General features: G+C 53.4%; 1 protein-coding gene across 1 annotated transcript; it reads right to left on the bottom strand.

The window, feature by feature from the left end:
• Positions 1-1808: 1808 nt before the first annotated feature.
• On the bottom strand, positions 1809-2526 carry LOC134934974 (histone H1B-like). The gene has a single exon (XM_063930293.1). The coding sequence runs from the start codon at positions 2478-2480 to the stop codon at positions 1848-1850; it is 633 nt and encodes a 210-aa protein (XP_063786363.1). The 5' UTR covers positions 2481-2526; the 3' UTR covers positions 1809-1847.
• Between the last annotated feature and the right edge of the window lie 15956 nt (positions 2527-18482).

The raw sequence follows: 18482 nt of genomic DNA, 5'->3' as shown, positions 1-18482 counted from the left end.
TGTCCACTCCGGTTAACTTGTTTTGACCCGCCGAATTTAGCTCGTCTCTCATTGGGCCAGTCCGATGAATCGCGCTCCTAGCCCAAGGCGCTGGTGTGGGTCCGACTTAATAGTGATAAACACTATATATGTATTTGGAAAATATATTATTTATCATTTCAGGGAGAATGAAATGTCACTACTTTTCGTTAATTGACTATAGGTGTAAAACCTTCTTTTCCTATTTTACCCTAGAAATGTGGGATCAAATGGATACAATTTTTTTTTTTTTTTTTTTTACATTTATATATCTGTTCACGGAAATGAATAGAGATGACGAAGAGAAAGCTGCCACTGTCCTGCGGTGTGCTAAGTCAGAAAAGGCGGACTACCCAGGTCTCCTCCTCTCCGAGTTCTAAGTCCCCCATCAGGTCCGCCCTTCCTCTTAATAAAGGGCTGCTGTGAGGCGATCAACTCATTCTTACTGATTGCAACTCGCAAGCTGTTTGAAGATGTCAGGAAGAGGCAAAGGTGGTAAGGGACTCGGGAAAGGAGGCGCTGCGGGACAACATCCAGGGCATCACGAAGCCAGCCATTCGCCGTCTCGCTCGCAGAGGTGGCGTGAAGCGCATTTCTGGCCTCATCTACGAGGAGACCCGTGGGGTGCTGAAGGTCTTTCTAGAGAATGTGATCCGGGACGCCGTCACTTACACCGAGCACGCCAAGAGGAAGACTGTGACCGCTATGGATGTGGTCTATGCTCTCAAGCGCCAAGGCCGCACTCTGTATGGTTTTGGAGGTTAAGATCTGGCTCCTCTTTGGCTGATCTCCTTTCCCGAAACACGCTAACAAAAGGCCCTTTTAAGGGCCACCTACAGTACTCCTGAAATGAGCTTTATGAACATGCTGCTTTTCGAGGGAAGCGTATTGTTAGTCAGATCCACAATACTAACGATAGAAATACACTTCTTTCCCATCTACAAAGTCCCGCTGGATATTCAAATATAAGACGCCAGAAGTTGCCATTTACAATGCATAGACCATATATATCTAGAATTCTAGTCAATCTGGAATGGAAAAAGGCAGCAGCATAATTGCCTCTGTCCATTTGGATGATGCCTCCTTGTGTCCGGGTGGAATCGGTTCGATATTGTTTTATGAAAAATTCTGAAGGATGTAGGTGTAATATACCGTGCATAGCGTGCGCAGGAGGTGCTGTAGCGGGGTACTCTTGAAAAGATGTTGAGTTAAAACGTAACTTGTATTATAACGATGACATGCTGACACAATACATGTCCTAAAATTCAAGCATAGGGTATTAAGGCACAGCTGTGAATGTTTCTCCAAGTGTAGTTTATATATAATTCTGTTACAACGACCTCTTGAACAATTAATAAGTAGGGAAGCTTACTAGCCAACTACTCTGATAGAAACTGCACAGAACTATTTGTCTCTACTGGAGGTTCTCTTTCTGGTAAAGCAGTCTCCCTGTTATTGTGTAGCTAGTGTTCTCAGAAAGTGCAAACAAACATTAAATTGATACTTGCTTTTCAGCAGCTACCCTGCAGACTGTTCACCACAGGGAATGGTGAGTGTTCGAGTACACAGGAAGGAAGCATGCCGCTATTGTGAGCGGCCTGAGGTAGGAAGCAGGACATCCAGGTATTATTTCCCGATCAGTCTTGCTACAGTAGCGCTAATAAATAACCCTGCGTTACCTATCAATAAGCAACCAAAAATCCCACGGAGACACTGCTGAACTGTAACGTAATGTAGTGACTCAATATCTGTACGCCGTGCGCCTACAGCTCTGCCGGGACAGGGTGGGGGGATAACAAGGAAGCGAGGCTGCTACGGCGGCTCTTCCATCACTTCTTGGCCGCAGCTTTCTTGGGCTTAGCTACCTTCTTGGCCGGGCTTTTGGCGGCTTTGGGCTTCGCTGCCTTCTTGGCCGGACTCTTGGCTGCTTTGGGCTTCGCCGCCTTCTTAGGCTTCACGGCTTTAGGCTTCTTTGGGCTTTTGGCAGCAGCCGCTTTTGTGGGTTTTTTCACCTTCTTGGGGCTCTTGGCTGCACTCGGAGCTCTCTTGGGCTTCTTCGGGGACTTGGCCACTTTCTTTGCCGCTGGTTTCTTGGGCTTCAGGGCGGCCTTCTTGCTCTCCAGCTGCTTCTTATTGGGCTTGAAGGAGCCGGAAGCGCCGGTGCCTTTCACCTGGGTGAGAGTTCCTTTGGTCACCAATCCTTTCACCCCCACTTTGATGCGACTGTTGTTCTTCTCCACATCGTAGCCTCCGGCAGCCAGAGCCTTCTTCAGGGCGGCAAGAGAAACTCCACTGCGCTCCTTAGAGGCGGCCACGGCCCTTAGGATCAGCTCGGAGACGCTGGGACCTGAAGACTTGCCGCTCTTCTTGGCTCCTCCTGCGGCTTTCTTCGGCTGTCTCTTCTTTTTGGCTGCGCCCTCTGATGGCGGGACAGCGGCGACGGCTGGTGCAGTTTCTGCCATGTTAGCGCAAAATACAGCAACGTCCTAACGACAAGTCACTAAGCTAAACAAAACGACGAAGTTTCTTATATACGACGCCGGCTGTGCTGTGATTGGATGCTGAGAGGGTTGCGTTCTGTGCTCCTATTGGCCGAATGAGCAGCCGTGTAAAATCTTCCAAGTCTGAGAGTTAGGAAGAATCTGCTCTCCCCTTGTGTTTCCCTAGCGCAGAAAAAGAGTCTTTATAGGGCACGAGAGGACCAGCGACCTGGCTCTCTGCACCACACCCGTACTACAAGGACTCCCCTAACCCTCTATGGTCATTGCTGGCTTAGACGCTGCAAATGGAGTGAGGAACAGCCGCTGGCAGCTCACCCACACCAGGCTCGATCTGCCCGGCATGTAACACATCTCTACTTTTCTACGAGGCAAAAAGGTCCCATCGGGGCACTATTCTCACTTACTGGCATTACAGATAATGAAGGTGCTCTAGGGCACAATCTGTGCAGAGGAGGGTGCATTTTAAAACACATAAAAGTGATGTGTGGGCTCCTGTACTCCCGGGTGAGTAGCACAGGCAGGTTGCCTTACAGAGGGATTTGCACTCTTGCCTAGGAAGAATATGTAGGAGAGCCAAGTACAGGTTAATGATGGCTGGAATTCTCCTCGTAGTGAAGAATGCAGATGGTATTTGACCCAAATGTTCATATAACGATCCAAGTAGCTATCCATTTCTGTATATGTATGCAGGATAGCTGTGCCTGTAAGAGAGCTCTGGTGACATGGTCCCAATACTTTGAGACTGCTATGAGACAAAACTCGGTTGGTGTGTCAGGGGGGGGAGTCAGTGGCATTTCCCATTAGACAAGTGAGTATGTTTTGCCGGTGGACGGGATGCCGGCTGTCAGTATACCGACAGCGGCATCCCGGGCATTAGAATCCCGATAGACTCCCATGAATCCTCCTAACCCTAACCTTTTCCCTACCCTAACCCTCCCTTGTGGGTGACTAACCCTAACCCTTCCCGCTTTGTGGCTAACCCTAACCCTCCCTTTCCCGCTGCCTAAGCCTAACCCTTCCCGCTTGATGCCTGACCCTAACCTCCCCTTCTAAGTGCCTCAATCTAACCCTGTCTCCCCGGTCCCTAATCCTAACTTTCCTGCCTAAACCGAACACCCCCCCCCCCCCCCCCCCTTCGCGTCCCACTGTGAGGACGGTCGGGATGCTGGTGCTGGCTGTCGTAAATGTGATGCTGGCACCCCGAACAATGTCTGTATGTAGACATCGGCATTGCATCCTCCTTCAGTATCCCAGCATTGTTATATTGACCACCAGGATCCCATCAATCGGGAAGCTACCTGCTTCCCATTAAGGCCCGTGCCTAGGGGCGCACTTGGATGTTTGTGTTGGTACTGTCAGCCTAAAATGTGTCAGTAACTGCAAAATATATCCACTCTACTGCATATTTGCCTCTGGTCAGGACAATAATAAATAGCAGTTTATGGAAGAATGGGAGCAAATAGGAGTAGAATAGGGGGAGATGGGAGAAACAGGAGGAGGAATAGGGGGAGATGGGAGTTGAGTGGGGGGGGGTGGCTAGGAGGGGACAAGAGGATTCGTGAGAGATTGAAAGGTGTGGTGTAAATGTAAGCGGATCAGTATATGGTACGAAGTCTGCGCCCGTGCAAGTAAATCCCTGCTTACCTCTGTATACGTCTTATGCGCTGCCCTCAACCTGGGCTTCTGGGGTCGCTTCTTCGGAGCCCTCCCCGCCGTGGCCCAGCCGGAACTCGACGGCTAGAAAAGGACAAGAAACAGTCTTACTGCGGGGCCACTGGTTCCCTCCAGGGAATAGGTGGCACACCGGGGCAGCTGCGACGTTCACCGATTAGGTGAATGTCATCATCGGCCCGTGGGCCTCAGCTACCCAATCATCACCTATTGGCACTTGCGCACCGAGGTGTGAGCGGGTCCGCTAGGCCTAGCGGGATCCTGCAACCGGTGCTCGACACGGACAAATACACAACTCACAATTAGTACTTACGCAGGCAATCTTGTCAGCTTGCTTGAAGCGCCCCTCCGCTCCTGGGGAAAAAGGACGACAGCAACCTCCCTACAACTAAACAACGGCTAACAACAAACTGAGCCTAATTGTTAGAAACTACAACTTATTGGGCCGGCTACGTCTCCTAATCACTAACAGGTCAAGCAAGTGCAAGTTCAAATGCGAATACATTTATTATGAGGAGTACCTTGTCATCCGGTCCGTCACAGGTTCTGCTGCCCCTCCTGGTGAGGCCCCACTCCCCACGGTCCTTACCCACCTGGGAGCGTACACCCGACGCGAGGGTCAGCCGACCCTCCGCGCCTCACCTACAGCGCACCCCGCCGAGCGGCCGCACAGCACACTCGTCGAGGTACGCAAGGCACGGGGTTCCACCTATTAGGTTAACAGCCCGATGGTGTTCTCCTCCCCTGGTGGGTCTGTTACCGGGTCACCTTGTAATACCCTAATGCCCCACAGGCCTAGTGCCTGGCTTGCGCCCCGGGCCTAGTGCCCGCCTAACTGGCGCCCGTTGGGTGACCTGGGCCTAATACCCAGGGTCACCTTATTCGTCCCACTTGGCCACAAGGACTCAACAATATGCCCCACGGGCCAGGAGGACCCGACTCGGTGCCCACGGGCCGGAGGGGCCCGACTAACTACCCACAGGCCGAGAGGGCCTGACCATGCCCACGGGCCTAGTGCCCGAACACCCGGTGGTCTAGTGGTAGGAGGCTCGGCGCGAGGCCGCTTACCGGGCCGTTGGGAGAGGCCGCGGTGGGGAGCTTCGTTAGCTCTTTCGCTTCCCACACACCGCGGCACTCTCCGCCGGGACTTCCGGTGGGCTCCTCTGTCCTGGCCGTTCCGACGTCTTCGTCCTCTTCCCGGGCGTAGACAGGTTCTTCCAGCTGTGACCTCTTCTGTCTTCTTTTGCCGCTTCCGGGCCGCTCTCGTCGTCGTCGTCGTCGTCGCCGCCGCCGCTTCTGCCGCTTCCCGGGCACCGCCGCCGTCTTCTTTCTTCTTTTTCTTCTGGAGCTCTTCTCTGCTCCGTCCCCGGCGCCGACTGACTGCTCCCGCTCCGCCGCGTCTGTTATAAGACGCATGGAGGGGGCGGAGCTATGACGCGACGAGCCTCGATTGGCTCGTCGCGGCATGTCCTGATTGGCTGACCGGGCGCGAGCCCTGATTGGCTCCCGCCCGGCGCCGCTCCGTGCCGCGATTGGAGCGGCCTGAATCCCAACGGATGCAAGCCCCTCCGCACTCGGGACCCGCCGCAATGCCGCCGCCGACCGAGGGAGTGGGGGCAAGCAACTGCCCCCGTCCCCCGCAACCCGCTGCCCTCTCACATTTCCCCCCCCTGTTTCCTTTGTAGTCCCTACAAAAATGCGAGCTGCGGCCCACTCAAAATCTGGGTCCGCAAAACGGGGGGACGGCACCCCAAGGGTAGTTCGCGTTGACCGCCTGGGCAGGGTTGCGGAGGCGGGGACGGGAACTTCTGACACCGAAGTCACCAGTTCTTCACTCCCGGCCGACTCTCCCGATGGTGGAGTCCCCGGGACCCCTTCCGGCGGCGGCATCCACCAATCATCCTCCTCCGGGTCCGGAGTGTTCCCTGAGACTGTCTCCAGGGGAAGCAGATCCTCAAATAGGCAGGGACGCAGCATGTTCCTATGTAAGGTGCGGGCACGCCCACTCCCGTCTTCGGCCTTTACTTCGTAGACGGGGTTGTCAGGAGACACTCGCCGCTGCACAACGTAGGGCATCACCTCCGACCGTTCGCTCAACTTGTTCCCAGGACGTTTCTCGCGGACTAGCACTCTTTGCCCCTCCGCGAACGGTCCTCCTAGTGACCTCCCGGGGCTGGGGTGCAGGTTGGACCCGATGTTCCCCGCTGCCACCTCCTGGGCGAACGTCAGGCGGCGTTTCTGTTCCTCAATCCACCCACTGTGTGTCCACTCTTCCTCCTCCGCCGGTAGAGACAGATCGAGGTCCTGCAGGTCCTTCTCAGGTCGGCCGAACAACAGGAAATACGGCGAGAACCCAGTGGTCCGATGCACTCTGTTATTGTAGACCCACACCAATTCTGGAACGAAGTCGGGCCAACGTCGCTTCTTGTCAGCCTCCAGGACCCTCAGCATTTGTAGCAACGTCCGGTTGAATCGTTCGCAGGCCCCATTCCCCTGGGGGTGGTACGGGGTGGTCCTTGATTTATTCATGCCATAGGTGCGACACAACCGCTCCATCACCCGCCCCTGGAAGCACGCACCTTGATCCGAATGGAGGCGCTCCGGGCAGCCGTACCGCCGGACGAAATGCTCCACAATGGCCCTAGCCGCCGTGTCGGCCGTCTGGTCCCTTGTAGGGACAACCACTGTGAATTTGGTGAAGTGGTCGGTCATGACAATGGCATACTGGCACCCACGCATCGACTCTCCGATCAAAACATAGTCCACCATGAGGAGCTCCAGGGGTCTGGTGGTCCGGATGGTCTGCACCGGTGCCCGTTGTTCGCCACCTTTGGTGACTGCACACCTCCTACAGGTCTGACACACGCTTTCTACCAGGGTCTGCAACCCCGGGAAGAAATACTGTCGGCGGACCCATTGCAGGGTCTTCTCTGTACCAAAATGGGCGCCTTCTTCGTGGGCCTCTGTCACCAGGCCACGGGCCGACTCGCGGGGTAGAACCACCTGCCATACTTTCCGGAGCTCATGCTCGAGGTAAGCTTGGCGGCACAACACCCCTCCTCGTACGGCCAGTCGTTCCCACTGACGTACCAGCCTCCTGCCCCACGGGCTAAGCCGCAGCCTCTCCGCGGAGGTCGGCCAGTGGTCCCGCTCCTTCCACCCCCGTACATACCGCACCTCCGGGTCTTGCCCTTGGGCCGTAGCCCAGTCCGGCAAGGTCTGCTGTAGAAGAATCCCGCGTGCTGCCTTGGGCCCGTTCGGGCTGGGGGTCATCCGGGTAAGGTCAGGCATCTCCTGACCCTCTCTCTCTTCATCCGTGGGCCCCATAGGTAGCCCTACCGGATAGCGGGACAGGGCGTCTGCGTTGGCATTCGCCTTACCCGGCCGGTATCGAATCTTAAAGGAGAACTTGGCCAAGCGGGCTACCCAACGCTGCTCCAGGGCGCCCAACTTGGCCGTATGCAGATGTGACAGGGGGCTGTTATCCGTGACCACTTCGAAGTCGGTGGCGGTCAAGTACTCTGCAAACTTCTCGGTGACCGCCCAAACAACTGCCAGCAACTCCAGCTTGAACGAGCTGTAGTTGTCAGGGTTCCGCTCTGACTCCCGGAGACTCCGACTCCCATACGCGATGACTCGCTCCTGGCCCTCCTGTAACTGGGAGAGGACGGCCCCCAGGCCTTGGTGACTTCCGTCGGTGTATAATATGAATGGCTTATCGAAGTCCGCATAAGCCAGCACGGGTGCCTGGGTGAGGGCTTGTTTAAGCCCCGTGAAGGCAACCTCCTGTGCTTGGTCCCACGCCACTGCCCGATTCCGCACATCCGTGGCAACACCTCGCAACAGTCCATGCAGAGGGCCGGCAATTTTGGCAAAATCCCGAATGAACCGCCGATAATAGCCCACCAACCCCAGAAACGCCCTCACCTCCGTCACGTTGCCCGGGGTCTTCCATTCCTGGACTGCGGCAATTTTATCGGGGGTGGGCCACACCCCTTCCTCTGAGACTACATGGCCCAGGTACTCCAGGCTGGACTTCAGGAGGTGGCACTTCCTTGGCTTCAATTTGAGGCCGTATTGCTCCAATCGCTGGAGCACTTGTTCCAGCCTCTGCAAGTGTTCCTCCAGGGTGGGGGCGAACACTATGATATCATCCAGGTAAATGAGGATTGCCTCGAAGTTCAAGTCCCCGAGACAGCGCTCCATAAGGCGCTGGAACGTGGCCGGTGCAATGGAGAGCCCGAAGGGCATTCGACAAAAATCAAAAAGCCCCATGGGCGTCACGAACGCCGTCTTCGCCTGATCCTTCTCCGCAACGGGCACCTGCCAGTACCCACTGGCCAGATCCAAGGTGGAGAAGAAGCGCGACTTCCCCAGGGCCGCCAACGACTCCTCAATGCGGGGCAAGGGATAAGCGTCCCGGACGGTGCAGCTGTTTAACCTCCGGTAGGCCACGCAGAATCGGATCGTCCCGTCCTTCTTCTTGACCAGCACGATGGGGGCAGCCCATGGGCTCTTACTCTCCCTGATGACGCCGTTGGCCAACATCTGCTGGATCATGGTCTTAACCTCTTGGTACAGCTTCGGGGGAATCTGCCGATAGCGCTCCCGAGCGGGCAGGCTGTCACCGGTGTTTATCTCATGCTCTATCTCGGTCGTGTGCCCAAAATCTTCCTCGCTGCGGGAGAACGACTTCTGTCGTGCCCACAACATGCGCTTTACCCGGTCCACCTCGGCGGTACTAAGGCCCTCCAGTGATACGTCCATCTGGTTCAGTATCACGTCCCCGTTCCACTCCGCGGTGGGTTCCTGTTTTTCCTCGAGGGCGACGGCCAACGTCCAAGGCTCGCATGCGTCTGGCTTTAAAGTAACCCTAGGGCCGGGTTCAATACCACCCTCGGGGATAGCCTCTAGATGGGCCAGCACTGACCTGCCCGGGATCTTAATTGGAGAGTTTCCCAGGTTGCACACCCATAGGGGTACGGTACCATTCCGTACGACCGCTACGGTTCGGGCCAGCAGCAACCCGGCCTCCACTTGTCGGAACCAACAAGGCTCTATCACAACCTCCTTCCCTTCTAACCGCTGCTGTGCACGGATGGGTACTTCCAGGACCACCTCCTGTCTCGCCGGAACCCTCACCCTTTGATTATATCGCGTCTTGATCAAGCCGAGAGGATGCAGGGTTTCTATAGAGGCGGTCTCCTCCTTCTGCTGGACGACCCTCTGGAAAGCCTGCTGCACCGGCCTCTGTACACCCAGGTACTTCCAGTACTGGGGGCCCTTATCGTGTACAAGTACTCGATCTAGACTCCGTAGGATGTTCATCCCCAGAATCACCGGCCCATGGTGAAACTCCTCGCCACTCACCACTACGAACCCTTTTCTCCCAAGGGACTGCCCATACACCTCCACCTCAATCCACACGACACCTGTCACGGGAATGGGGAGGTTGTTTGCGGCCACTAGGGTTACCCAATTTCCGACGCTGGTGGTCGTGAGATGGGCATAATCTTCCCTAAACCGTTTCTCGGACATGGTGGACACTTGGGATCCGGTATCCAAAAGGCAACGTTGATCCCTCCCTCCTAGCTTTGCCACTACCGTGGGACACTCACCGAACAAGTCCGATGAGTTGACGACGTCTACTTGCGCGCCGCCTTCCCCCGCGGATTGTCCCGTTACCGCGAGGGACCTTAGTTTAAAGGTCTCCTACGCCCCTCCCGTCCGGAGCGGCGTCCTGGGCAATCCCGAGCGAAGTGTCCAGGCTCCTCACATTCCCAACACACCAGCTCGCGGGGTCCTCTCGAGCGCCCCTCGCCTCCTCGACGTCCGGCGGTCTCCGTTTCCTTTTTTTTCCGAGGGTTCCTTTCCTTGGGCCGGTCCTCGTCATCCCAGCTCCTCCTTTCAGGGTCGGCGTCACGGTTTTCGGCCCGTTCCACCCGCTGCCTCAACTGGGACACTTCGTCCTGGACGAGAAGGAGCGTGGTGGTTAACTCCTTGATACATCCTTCCAGGGGACTAACCTCTGGTGTTCGGACCCTATCTACCGGTTGGGTGGGTGGTGCGGCCACGGCGCTGGAACTAAGCTCCGCATTTTCCTCCTTCTTCAGCGCCATCCCTAATACTTCGAAGAAGGTGAGTTCGCCATCCCCGTCGATCTTATCCTGGAGGTAGTTCCGCAGGGACCTGCTCCTCAGTCCACCAATTAAAATACCTCGCAAGGTGGAATCCGGGTCCCCTGTCATCAAGTCCTCATCTTCTCTCGTCTGGATCTCGCTCATGTACTCCTGGATCGCGTTCGCGAACTGGGAGATCGTCTCATCTTCCCGTTGAACCCGTGCGAACACACGCTTCTTCAGGGTGGTGGTGGTGGCCTTCTCCCCATACACGCCTTTCAGGATGGTGAAGACATCGGCCAGGTTCTTCCGTAGCCGCTCGGGGCGTACTCGCACGGTCTTGCGGGCATCGCCAGTCAGAACCTTCAAAGCCAAATTCACCTGGATCCGCCTCGGAATTTGGTAGAGGTCGATCGTAGTTTCCAACTGCTCGATCCACTCTGTCAAGGGCATATTCCGTCCATCGAACTTATCGAGGTGGGTAAGGGCCGCCCCAATGGGTACCCTGTCTCGAGGCGCGTCCTTCGTCTCCTCGGGGGACTCGTTATCCTCATCCTCCGGACGTTCCACTTCCTGATCCATCTTTTCTCAGGATCCTGCCGACTACGCCAAATGTAAGCGGATCAGTATATGGTACGAAGTCTGCGCCCGTGCAAGTAAATCCCTGCTTACCTCTGTATACGTCTTATGCGCTGCCCTCAACCTGGGCTTCTGGGGTCGCTTCTTCGGAGCCCTCCCCGCCGTGGCCCAGCCGGAACTCGACGGCTAGAAAAGGACAAGAAACAGTCTTACTGCGGGGCCACTGGTTCCCTCCAGGGAATAGGTGGCACACCGGGGCAGCTGCGACGTTCACCGATTAGGTGAATGTCATCATCGGCCCATGGGCCTCAGCTACCCAATCATCACCTATTGGCACTTGCGCACCGAGGTGTGAGCGGGTCCGCTAGGCCTAGCGGGATCCTGCAACCGGTGCTCGACACGGACAAATACACAACTCACAATTAGTACTTACGCAGGCAATCTTGTCAGCTTGCTTGAAGCGCCCCTCCGCTCCTGGGGAAAAAGGACGACAGCAACCTCCCTACAACTAAACAACGGCTAACAACAAACTGAGCCTAATTGTTAGAAACTACAACTTATTGGGCCGGCTACGTCTCCTAATCACTAACAGGTGAAGCAAGTGCAAGTTCAAATGCGAATACATTTATTATGAGGAGTACCTTGTCATCCGGTCCGTCACAGGTTCTGCTGCCCCTCCTGGTGAGGCCCCACTCCCCACGGTCCTTACCCACCTGGGAGCGTACACCCGACGCGAGGGTCAGCCGACCCTCCGCGCCTCACCTACAGCGCACCCCGCCGAGCGGCCGCACAGCACACTCGTCGAGGTACGCAAGGCACGGGGTTCCACCTATTAGGTCAACAGCCCGATGGTGTTCTCCTCCCCTGGTGGGTCTGTTACCGGGTCACCTTGTAATACCCTAATGCCCCACAGGCCTAGTGCCTGGCTTGCGCCCCGGGCCTAGTGCCCGCCTAACTGGCGCCCGTTGGGTGACCTGGGCCTAATACCCAGGGTCACCTTATTCGTCCCACTTGGCCACAAGGACTCAACAATATGCCCCACGGGCCAGGAGGACCCGACTCGGTGCCCACGGGCCGGAGGGGCCCGACTAACTACCCACAGGCCGAGAGGGCCTGACCATGCCCACGGGCCTAGTGCCCGAACACCCGGTGGTCTAGTGGTAGGAGGCTCGGCGCGAGGCCGCTTACCGGGCCGTTGGGAGAGGCCGCGGTGGGGAGCTTCGTTAGCTCTTTCGCTTCCCACACACCGCGGCACTCTCCGCCGGGACTTCCGGTGGGCTCCTCTGTCCTGGCCGTTCCGACGTCTTCGTCCTCTTCCCGGGCGTAGACAGGTTCTTCCAGCTGTGACCTCTTCTGTCTTCTTTTGCCGCTTCCGGGCCGCTCTCGTCGTCGTCGTCGTCGCCGCCGCCGCTTCTGCCGCTTCCCGGGCACCGCCGCCGTCTTCTTTCTTCTTTTTCTTCTGGAGCTCTTCTCTGCTCCGTCCCCGGCGCCGACTGACTGCTCCCGCTCCGCCGCGTCTGTTATAAGACGCTGGGAGGGGGCGGAGCTATGACGCGACGAGCCTCGATTGGCTCATCGCGGCATGTCCTGATTGGCTGACCGGGCGCGAGCCCTGATTGGCTCCCGCCCGGCGCCGCTCCGTGCCGCGATTGGAGGGGCCTGAATCCCAACGGATGCAAGCCCCTCCGCACTCGGGACCCGCCGCAATGCCGCCGCCGACCGAGGGAGTGGGGGCAAGCAACTGCCCCCGTCCCCCGCAACCCGCTGCCCTCTCACATAAAAAAGACCAAAAGCCCTGCATAATATCTAGCAAGATGGCAGATGATATGCCCAAAATATTAGTGTTTATTTGAAGAGTTATCCCGCCTAGGATATCTAGTCAGAGTGTTGACAGTAACCATGTTGATATTTACAAAGTTCAACATATTTGGCTAGATGCATCATCGCTTGGAAAGTGATAAAATGGAGAGTGAAAAATTAACAGCCAATCAGCTCCTAACTGCCATTTTTCAAACACATCCTGTAACATGGAAGTTAGGAGCTGATTGGCTGGTACTTTTTCACTCTCCATTTTATCACTTTCCAAGCGATGATGCATCTGGGCCATTGTCAAGTACCATGTCCACATCCTCAACATGTTGACATGTTCACAATGCCGACACATGAAATATCACCATGTTAAATGCAATGTTCTGAGGATGTCGACAGTTAGGGTTAAGCACTCTCGGAAAGGTTAGGCTGTGTAGCGGGATGGGGTTGTTTAAGGATAGAGGTTAGGATTAGGAATAGGGGGTAGAATACTCACAGATACACCGCGGCAGGGACAACGCCACCGAAACTGCTCCTTAAGTGACTGCTGGAGCTGCAACCACCAACAGGAGACGTTAAGACATTACTAGATCACCAGGGATGGTTTGTCGCCAGTTCTTCATGTCAACATGTCCTCCTTGTTGACATATTGCATTTTGACATGACAATTGTCGATCAATCTGACCACAATCCAATTCTTTTAGGAGGAGTCCACCACCGTGCCAGACATATAATTCAAAATGCTGCTATTGTTATTCTAGCCATTGAACCCTACAAGTGACGGTATTCTAACTCCAAACACGTTCAGAAGACTTGATTACCCACTCTAATTTCTAGGCATGAAAGGGTCATTTAATTTCCACATTTATGACCATTAGCGCTACCTTGCTTTTTTGTGTATTTACCGGTTGGGTCTGACCAACCCTTTGTTGTTTAGCAGCTGTGGTGAACCCCCTCATCTAGCGCCAGTTAACCACTTAGGTGGTATTCCTTTTGATTACCCACTCTAATTTCTAGGCATGAAAGGGTCATTTAATTTCCACATAACGAATGTATTCATGCTGCCTGTACTGTGAACTATACTAGGGGTGGATTAACGGAGGAGGAGAGCCGTGTGCAGACTGTGTGTGGAACCCGTCCTATCTATGGCACCGTAAACTCTGGTGTTATGCCAGAGTCTACAGTGCATGCACAGATCTCCGGAAATGCTGCACCCGTCATGTACCGATGTTTAAACATTACTCCACAGGTTCGTCAGCCATTTTCCCAGTGACTTTTCCCCCGCAGCTGCATTGTTGACTCGGGACTCCGGAGAGGTACGTATTTGAACCTGGGTGCAATGTGTGTGATGTAGGACCATGGACCCATAGGACTGTTTGCACTGTATACACTGTACCCATCATAGAAATGGCAGTGAGCCATACCCACATTGTGGCATGTGCACTGTCCCCTCTGCCCTCAAGCATGCCCTTGTCTCCCCTATTCTTAAAAATCCTTCCCTCGATCCTAACACTCTATCCAACTACCAACCTATCTCTCATCTACCTTTTGACTTTAAACTCCTTGAGCATATTTTCTACAACCGCCTAACTGCCTTTACGTAAAATTTGCAATCACCTTCTTGCTGCCAAATCCAAGGGCCACTACTGTATGCTTATTCTCTTTGAACTCTCTGCTGCTTTTGACAATGTGGACCAGCCTCCACCCCCTACAAATCTTTTACTCCCTCAGTCTGCGTGATACTGACCTCAAAATAGATACGGGAGGCCGTCATTCGGGATGACGGCGGTCAGAAGACTATCAGTGGCATCCTGATGCTGAGAATCCCGACAGGGGAGCAGTAAGTATAATAACCCTCTTCCCCTACCACCTAACCCTCCCCACCTGCAGCCTAACCCTCCACCTTAGTGCCTAAACACAACCCTCCCTTCCCGCAGCCTAACCCTAACCCTCCACAGCCGTAGCCTAACCTTAATACCCCTTCATAGTGCCTAACTCTAATACTCCCTCCCCAAGCTTAACCCTAACCCTCTCCTCCCACCGAGTAACTATAACCCTCTCACTAGTGCCTAACCCTAACCTTCCCTCCTGCAGTCTAACCCTAACCCTCCCCTTCATACTTACATTTGCAATTGTGACCATAGGGATACTGAGTAACGTCAGGATACCGATGCTGGTCTTCTGAGCATCAGCATCCTGATTGTTGGGATCCAACTACATTATTAATAATAATAATAATAATAATAATAATAATGATATCCCCTAGAATTACAAGCATTTAATAGAGAGAGAACGTTTGAGAAGGTGTTTGTGTGTCCTGGTGTGGTGGGGGGGAGGACACTGACACATAGAAACATGCTGACACACTGACGTTGACACAGACAGATGCTCACACACAAACACACTTACACAGATACTGACTATTTCACCTTCTCATGATGTGTGTCCCTTGATTCCCCATATGCAGCCATGGGAGAGGAGGCCACAGTGCAAGCCACAGCCACCGAGTGGGAGTGGTGGGTACAGTGTAAGCCACTGCCGCCGGGTGAAACGGGGACAGAGTGGCATTCTATCTGCCCCTGCACACAGCAAAACTGCAAGAGATAGGAGAGACCAGAGAATCACTGCTAGAGATGAAGGAGAGCCGAAGAGTCACTGCAAGAGATAGAGGAGACAGGCTGTAGTGTGGCCGTGAGGAGCAAAATGATCCCTCATGCTGCTGCTGGCTGCTACTAAATGCCCATCTCTGCTAACTGAATCTTAACAGCTCTTTAAACTGCACTTTTAACACCCCACTCCTCCACCCCCACACACACACTCTCTCTGGCTGTGCTGCGCATTGTTTGTAGAGGAGCTGTGTGACCTGCCCTAGCCTGGAAGAGGGCTGCATGGAGGAATCAGGAATAACTTCCCTGCAGCTCTACTAGGAAACCAAACCCTGACCTCCTATCATAGCACATACTCGTCTTATACAGTGTGCAGGGAGAGGACGCATTGCAAAGTTAGACACACTCACGGGTGATCAGAGCCACCGCCGGCCATAACCTACATATGCTTCCAGTTGCGATTCCAGTTCCTACAGGCTGCTGGTGATCAAGGGATATATTGCTCCAGGGCGCCCCATGCTAGTACACTGTTTGCCAGGCCCTGGATACCTGGCCCCTTGGTGCGCTCGCTGCCCATGGTCATTTGCCTTGAGGGCAGCAGCCAGCAGACTCTCTTCACTGCGCGGCTCCGGCATGAATGAGTTTCTGCGCATGCGAAGAAGCTCTGATCGCCGAAGCCATGGATATAGGAGATGGCCAAAGTGAAGGGGGAACACGGTGACTGAAGATAACAGTTTTTTGAGTGATCTTTCTAACCAGTGTCTTATACGTATGTTAGAAAGAGTTGCTCCAACAACTCTCCGCCGGGTCACGACTATGCTTACCCACAAGTACAGTGCTGTTTCGGTGGGCGTCTGTGTCTAGCATGTCCAGCAGACGTTAACAGGCTGTGGCCGGAGCACGGGAAGAAGGTCAGGCATCGGTTCCGCTTAGCTAGATGGAATACGGACACAGTGCACTGTTTTGGGAGGAGACTACCAAACAGTAGCTGAGGCGGCTGCCACCGCGGGTGCACCAGTGCTAGGCCTTAATGATCATAGGCTCCAGGAATAGCATGAGGCCGCGATCCCTAGGGTTGATGTCAGCAGGGGGAGTCAGACGCTCTCCTGGTCGCCCATCCCCCTGGTTCATGACCAGTTTCCCCCGAGTCTCCCGCCTAGAACTGTTTCCTCGCTTCCTTCCCGGTTGCTGTGCACGAGGGGACCCGGTCGCAGCATAGGCGGCTGTGTGACCGGTGCATCTGTGTTCACTGAAGTGTCTGTGTTCACTATAGGTTCATGGAGCGGCAGTGTACACTAGTAGCATTTGGATCCACTTAGCCTTCGCTAACGTATTGATCGATCCTGGAAGCGAGCTGATACTCCCTGTAGCCCACTCTAATGAGTACGGGTTATACAGCACTAAATCTCTATCTACCTTTTGAGTATGAATAGTTAGATAAGTGCCTATTGCATATGAGTCTTTATACATTTACTGTTGTTTAATTTGCATTGTGTCTGAATACGTCAGATCCATTTAAACATGATCAGTAATATGTTCTCTTACATACTGTACTTAAAAATGTGTTTGTAGTTAATGATGTGCTCATATTGCTAATTATACTAATGTATAACATGTGACTGACTGCTAGTGTGATAGCTGACTTTACTATATGTCTGTCAGTTTGTTTTTCTGATCCTCAATGCTGGTGCATGGGTAGGGTCAGATTGTATGTCACTTTAGAAAGTTTAAAATGATTACAGTAACAAATTGTGTAGTACACTGTGAAAGTGCTGATTATTTATCATGTCTAAGAGTGGCAAGGGTGAGGAAGGTACACTCACAGCAACACCAACACTCATATCATGTTTGTCTTGCAAAACTCTATTATCTTCTCAGGATCTGGTTCAGGATGGTTTGTGTGCAAATTGTTTTAGTTTTCAGCAAAATACAAGGCAGATCCAGGTACAACGTCAGGTACAGATAGATCCACCTTGGGCTATGTTTGCACAGACCTTATCCAGTATAGCTGAACGGATAATTCCTACAGCTTCTGTACCAGGAATAGGTTACACTATTAACCCTTACATGCAGCTCCCTACCTAAGGTATAGCACTTCCACCAGCAGCTTCTCAAAAGGAACAAGCTGATAAACCGATGGTAAGTAAATCTTCACCATTTACAGGCTACACATGAGGCAGAGGAGGATTCATTGGAGGATGAAAGCTCAATTAATTCTACTTCAGCATACGAAGAGGAAGAAGAAGGTCTCAGCTCAGAGGATATAGCTGAGTTAATGAAAGCAATGTAAGGCATTCTATTCTTAGAGGATTCAGCAGAGCCTGTGTTAAAAACCAAGGCACCTGTGTTTAAACATCCCAAAACAGTTTAAACCGAGTTTCCAAGGTCAGATCAGCTGACGGAAATCATGGAAGAGGCTTGGGCAACACCCATTAAGAAATTTAGAATTCCTAAAAAATGGGATTCCAATTATCCTCTTCCAGCTGGGGATTGTTTAAAAAGGGAGGTGGCTCCTAAAGTAGCATGTGATTGGATTAGTGCAAAAATCTATATTATCTTTGCCTTCAACATCATTAAATGATGTCACAGATAGGAGAATGGATGGGTTTCTAAAAACCATATTTTCCCTGTCTGGGTCAGTCATAAGGCCAGCCATATCTTCAGCTTGGATGGCAAAGGCAGTGGCTGCCTGGGCTGACACATTAGAGGGGGATTTTTCTGTAGCTTCTAGAGAGCAAAAATCCCATATAACTCATATAAAACAGGCTGCAATATTCTTGGAAGAAGCAGCTTTAGATATGGGTACTATTGCCTCCAGGGCATCAGCTTCAACAATCGCTGCTCGCAGAGCAGTCTGGTTACGTACGTGGATAGCTGATTCAGAACCTAAGAAGGTTTTGGAATATTTGCTTTTTTCTGGAAATATTCTTTTTGGTAAAGAGTTGACAGATATTCTGGAGTCAGAAGCAGACTCCATAAAGGTCAAGTCTCCTTCCACATACAACTTCAAACCTAAATTTCCGGCTTTTCGGCCCTTTTGGTCTCAAGGAAAAGCTAGGGGGAAAAGAGATCACAAGCAGCCCCAATACAACAAGTCTGGTAACTCAAAATAGCTTTGGGCTAACAGAGGGCCGCCTTCCAAATCAAAAGACAAGCCATCAACCTGATGGTGCGGGCCT

Source organism: Pseudophryne corroboree, chromosome 6, assembly GCF_028390025.1.
Source record: "Pseudophryne corroboree isolate aPseCor3 chromosome 6, aPseCor3.hap2, whole genome shotgun sequence".
NCBI lineage: Eukaryota > Metazoa > Chordata > Amphibia > Anura > Myobatrachidae > Pseudophryne > Pseudophryne corroboree.
Note: the sequence above shows the minus strand (reverse complement) of the source record. Positions and strands in the feature narration are given on the sequence as shown.

What these genes read in the sequence shown, in the direction of transcription:
- LOC134934974 (XM_063930293.1), bottom strand. Translation starts at nt 2,480, where the DNA reads ATGGCAGAAACTGCACCAGCCGTCGCCGCTGTCCCGCCATCAGAGGGC.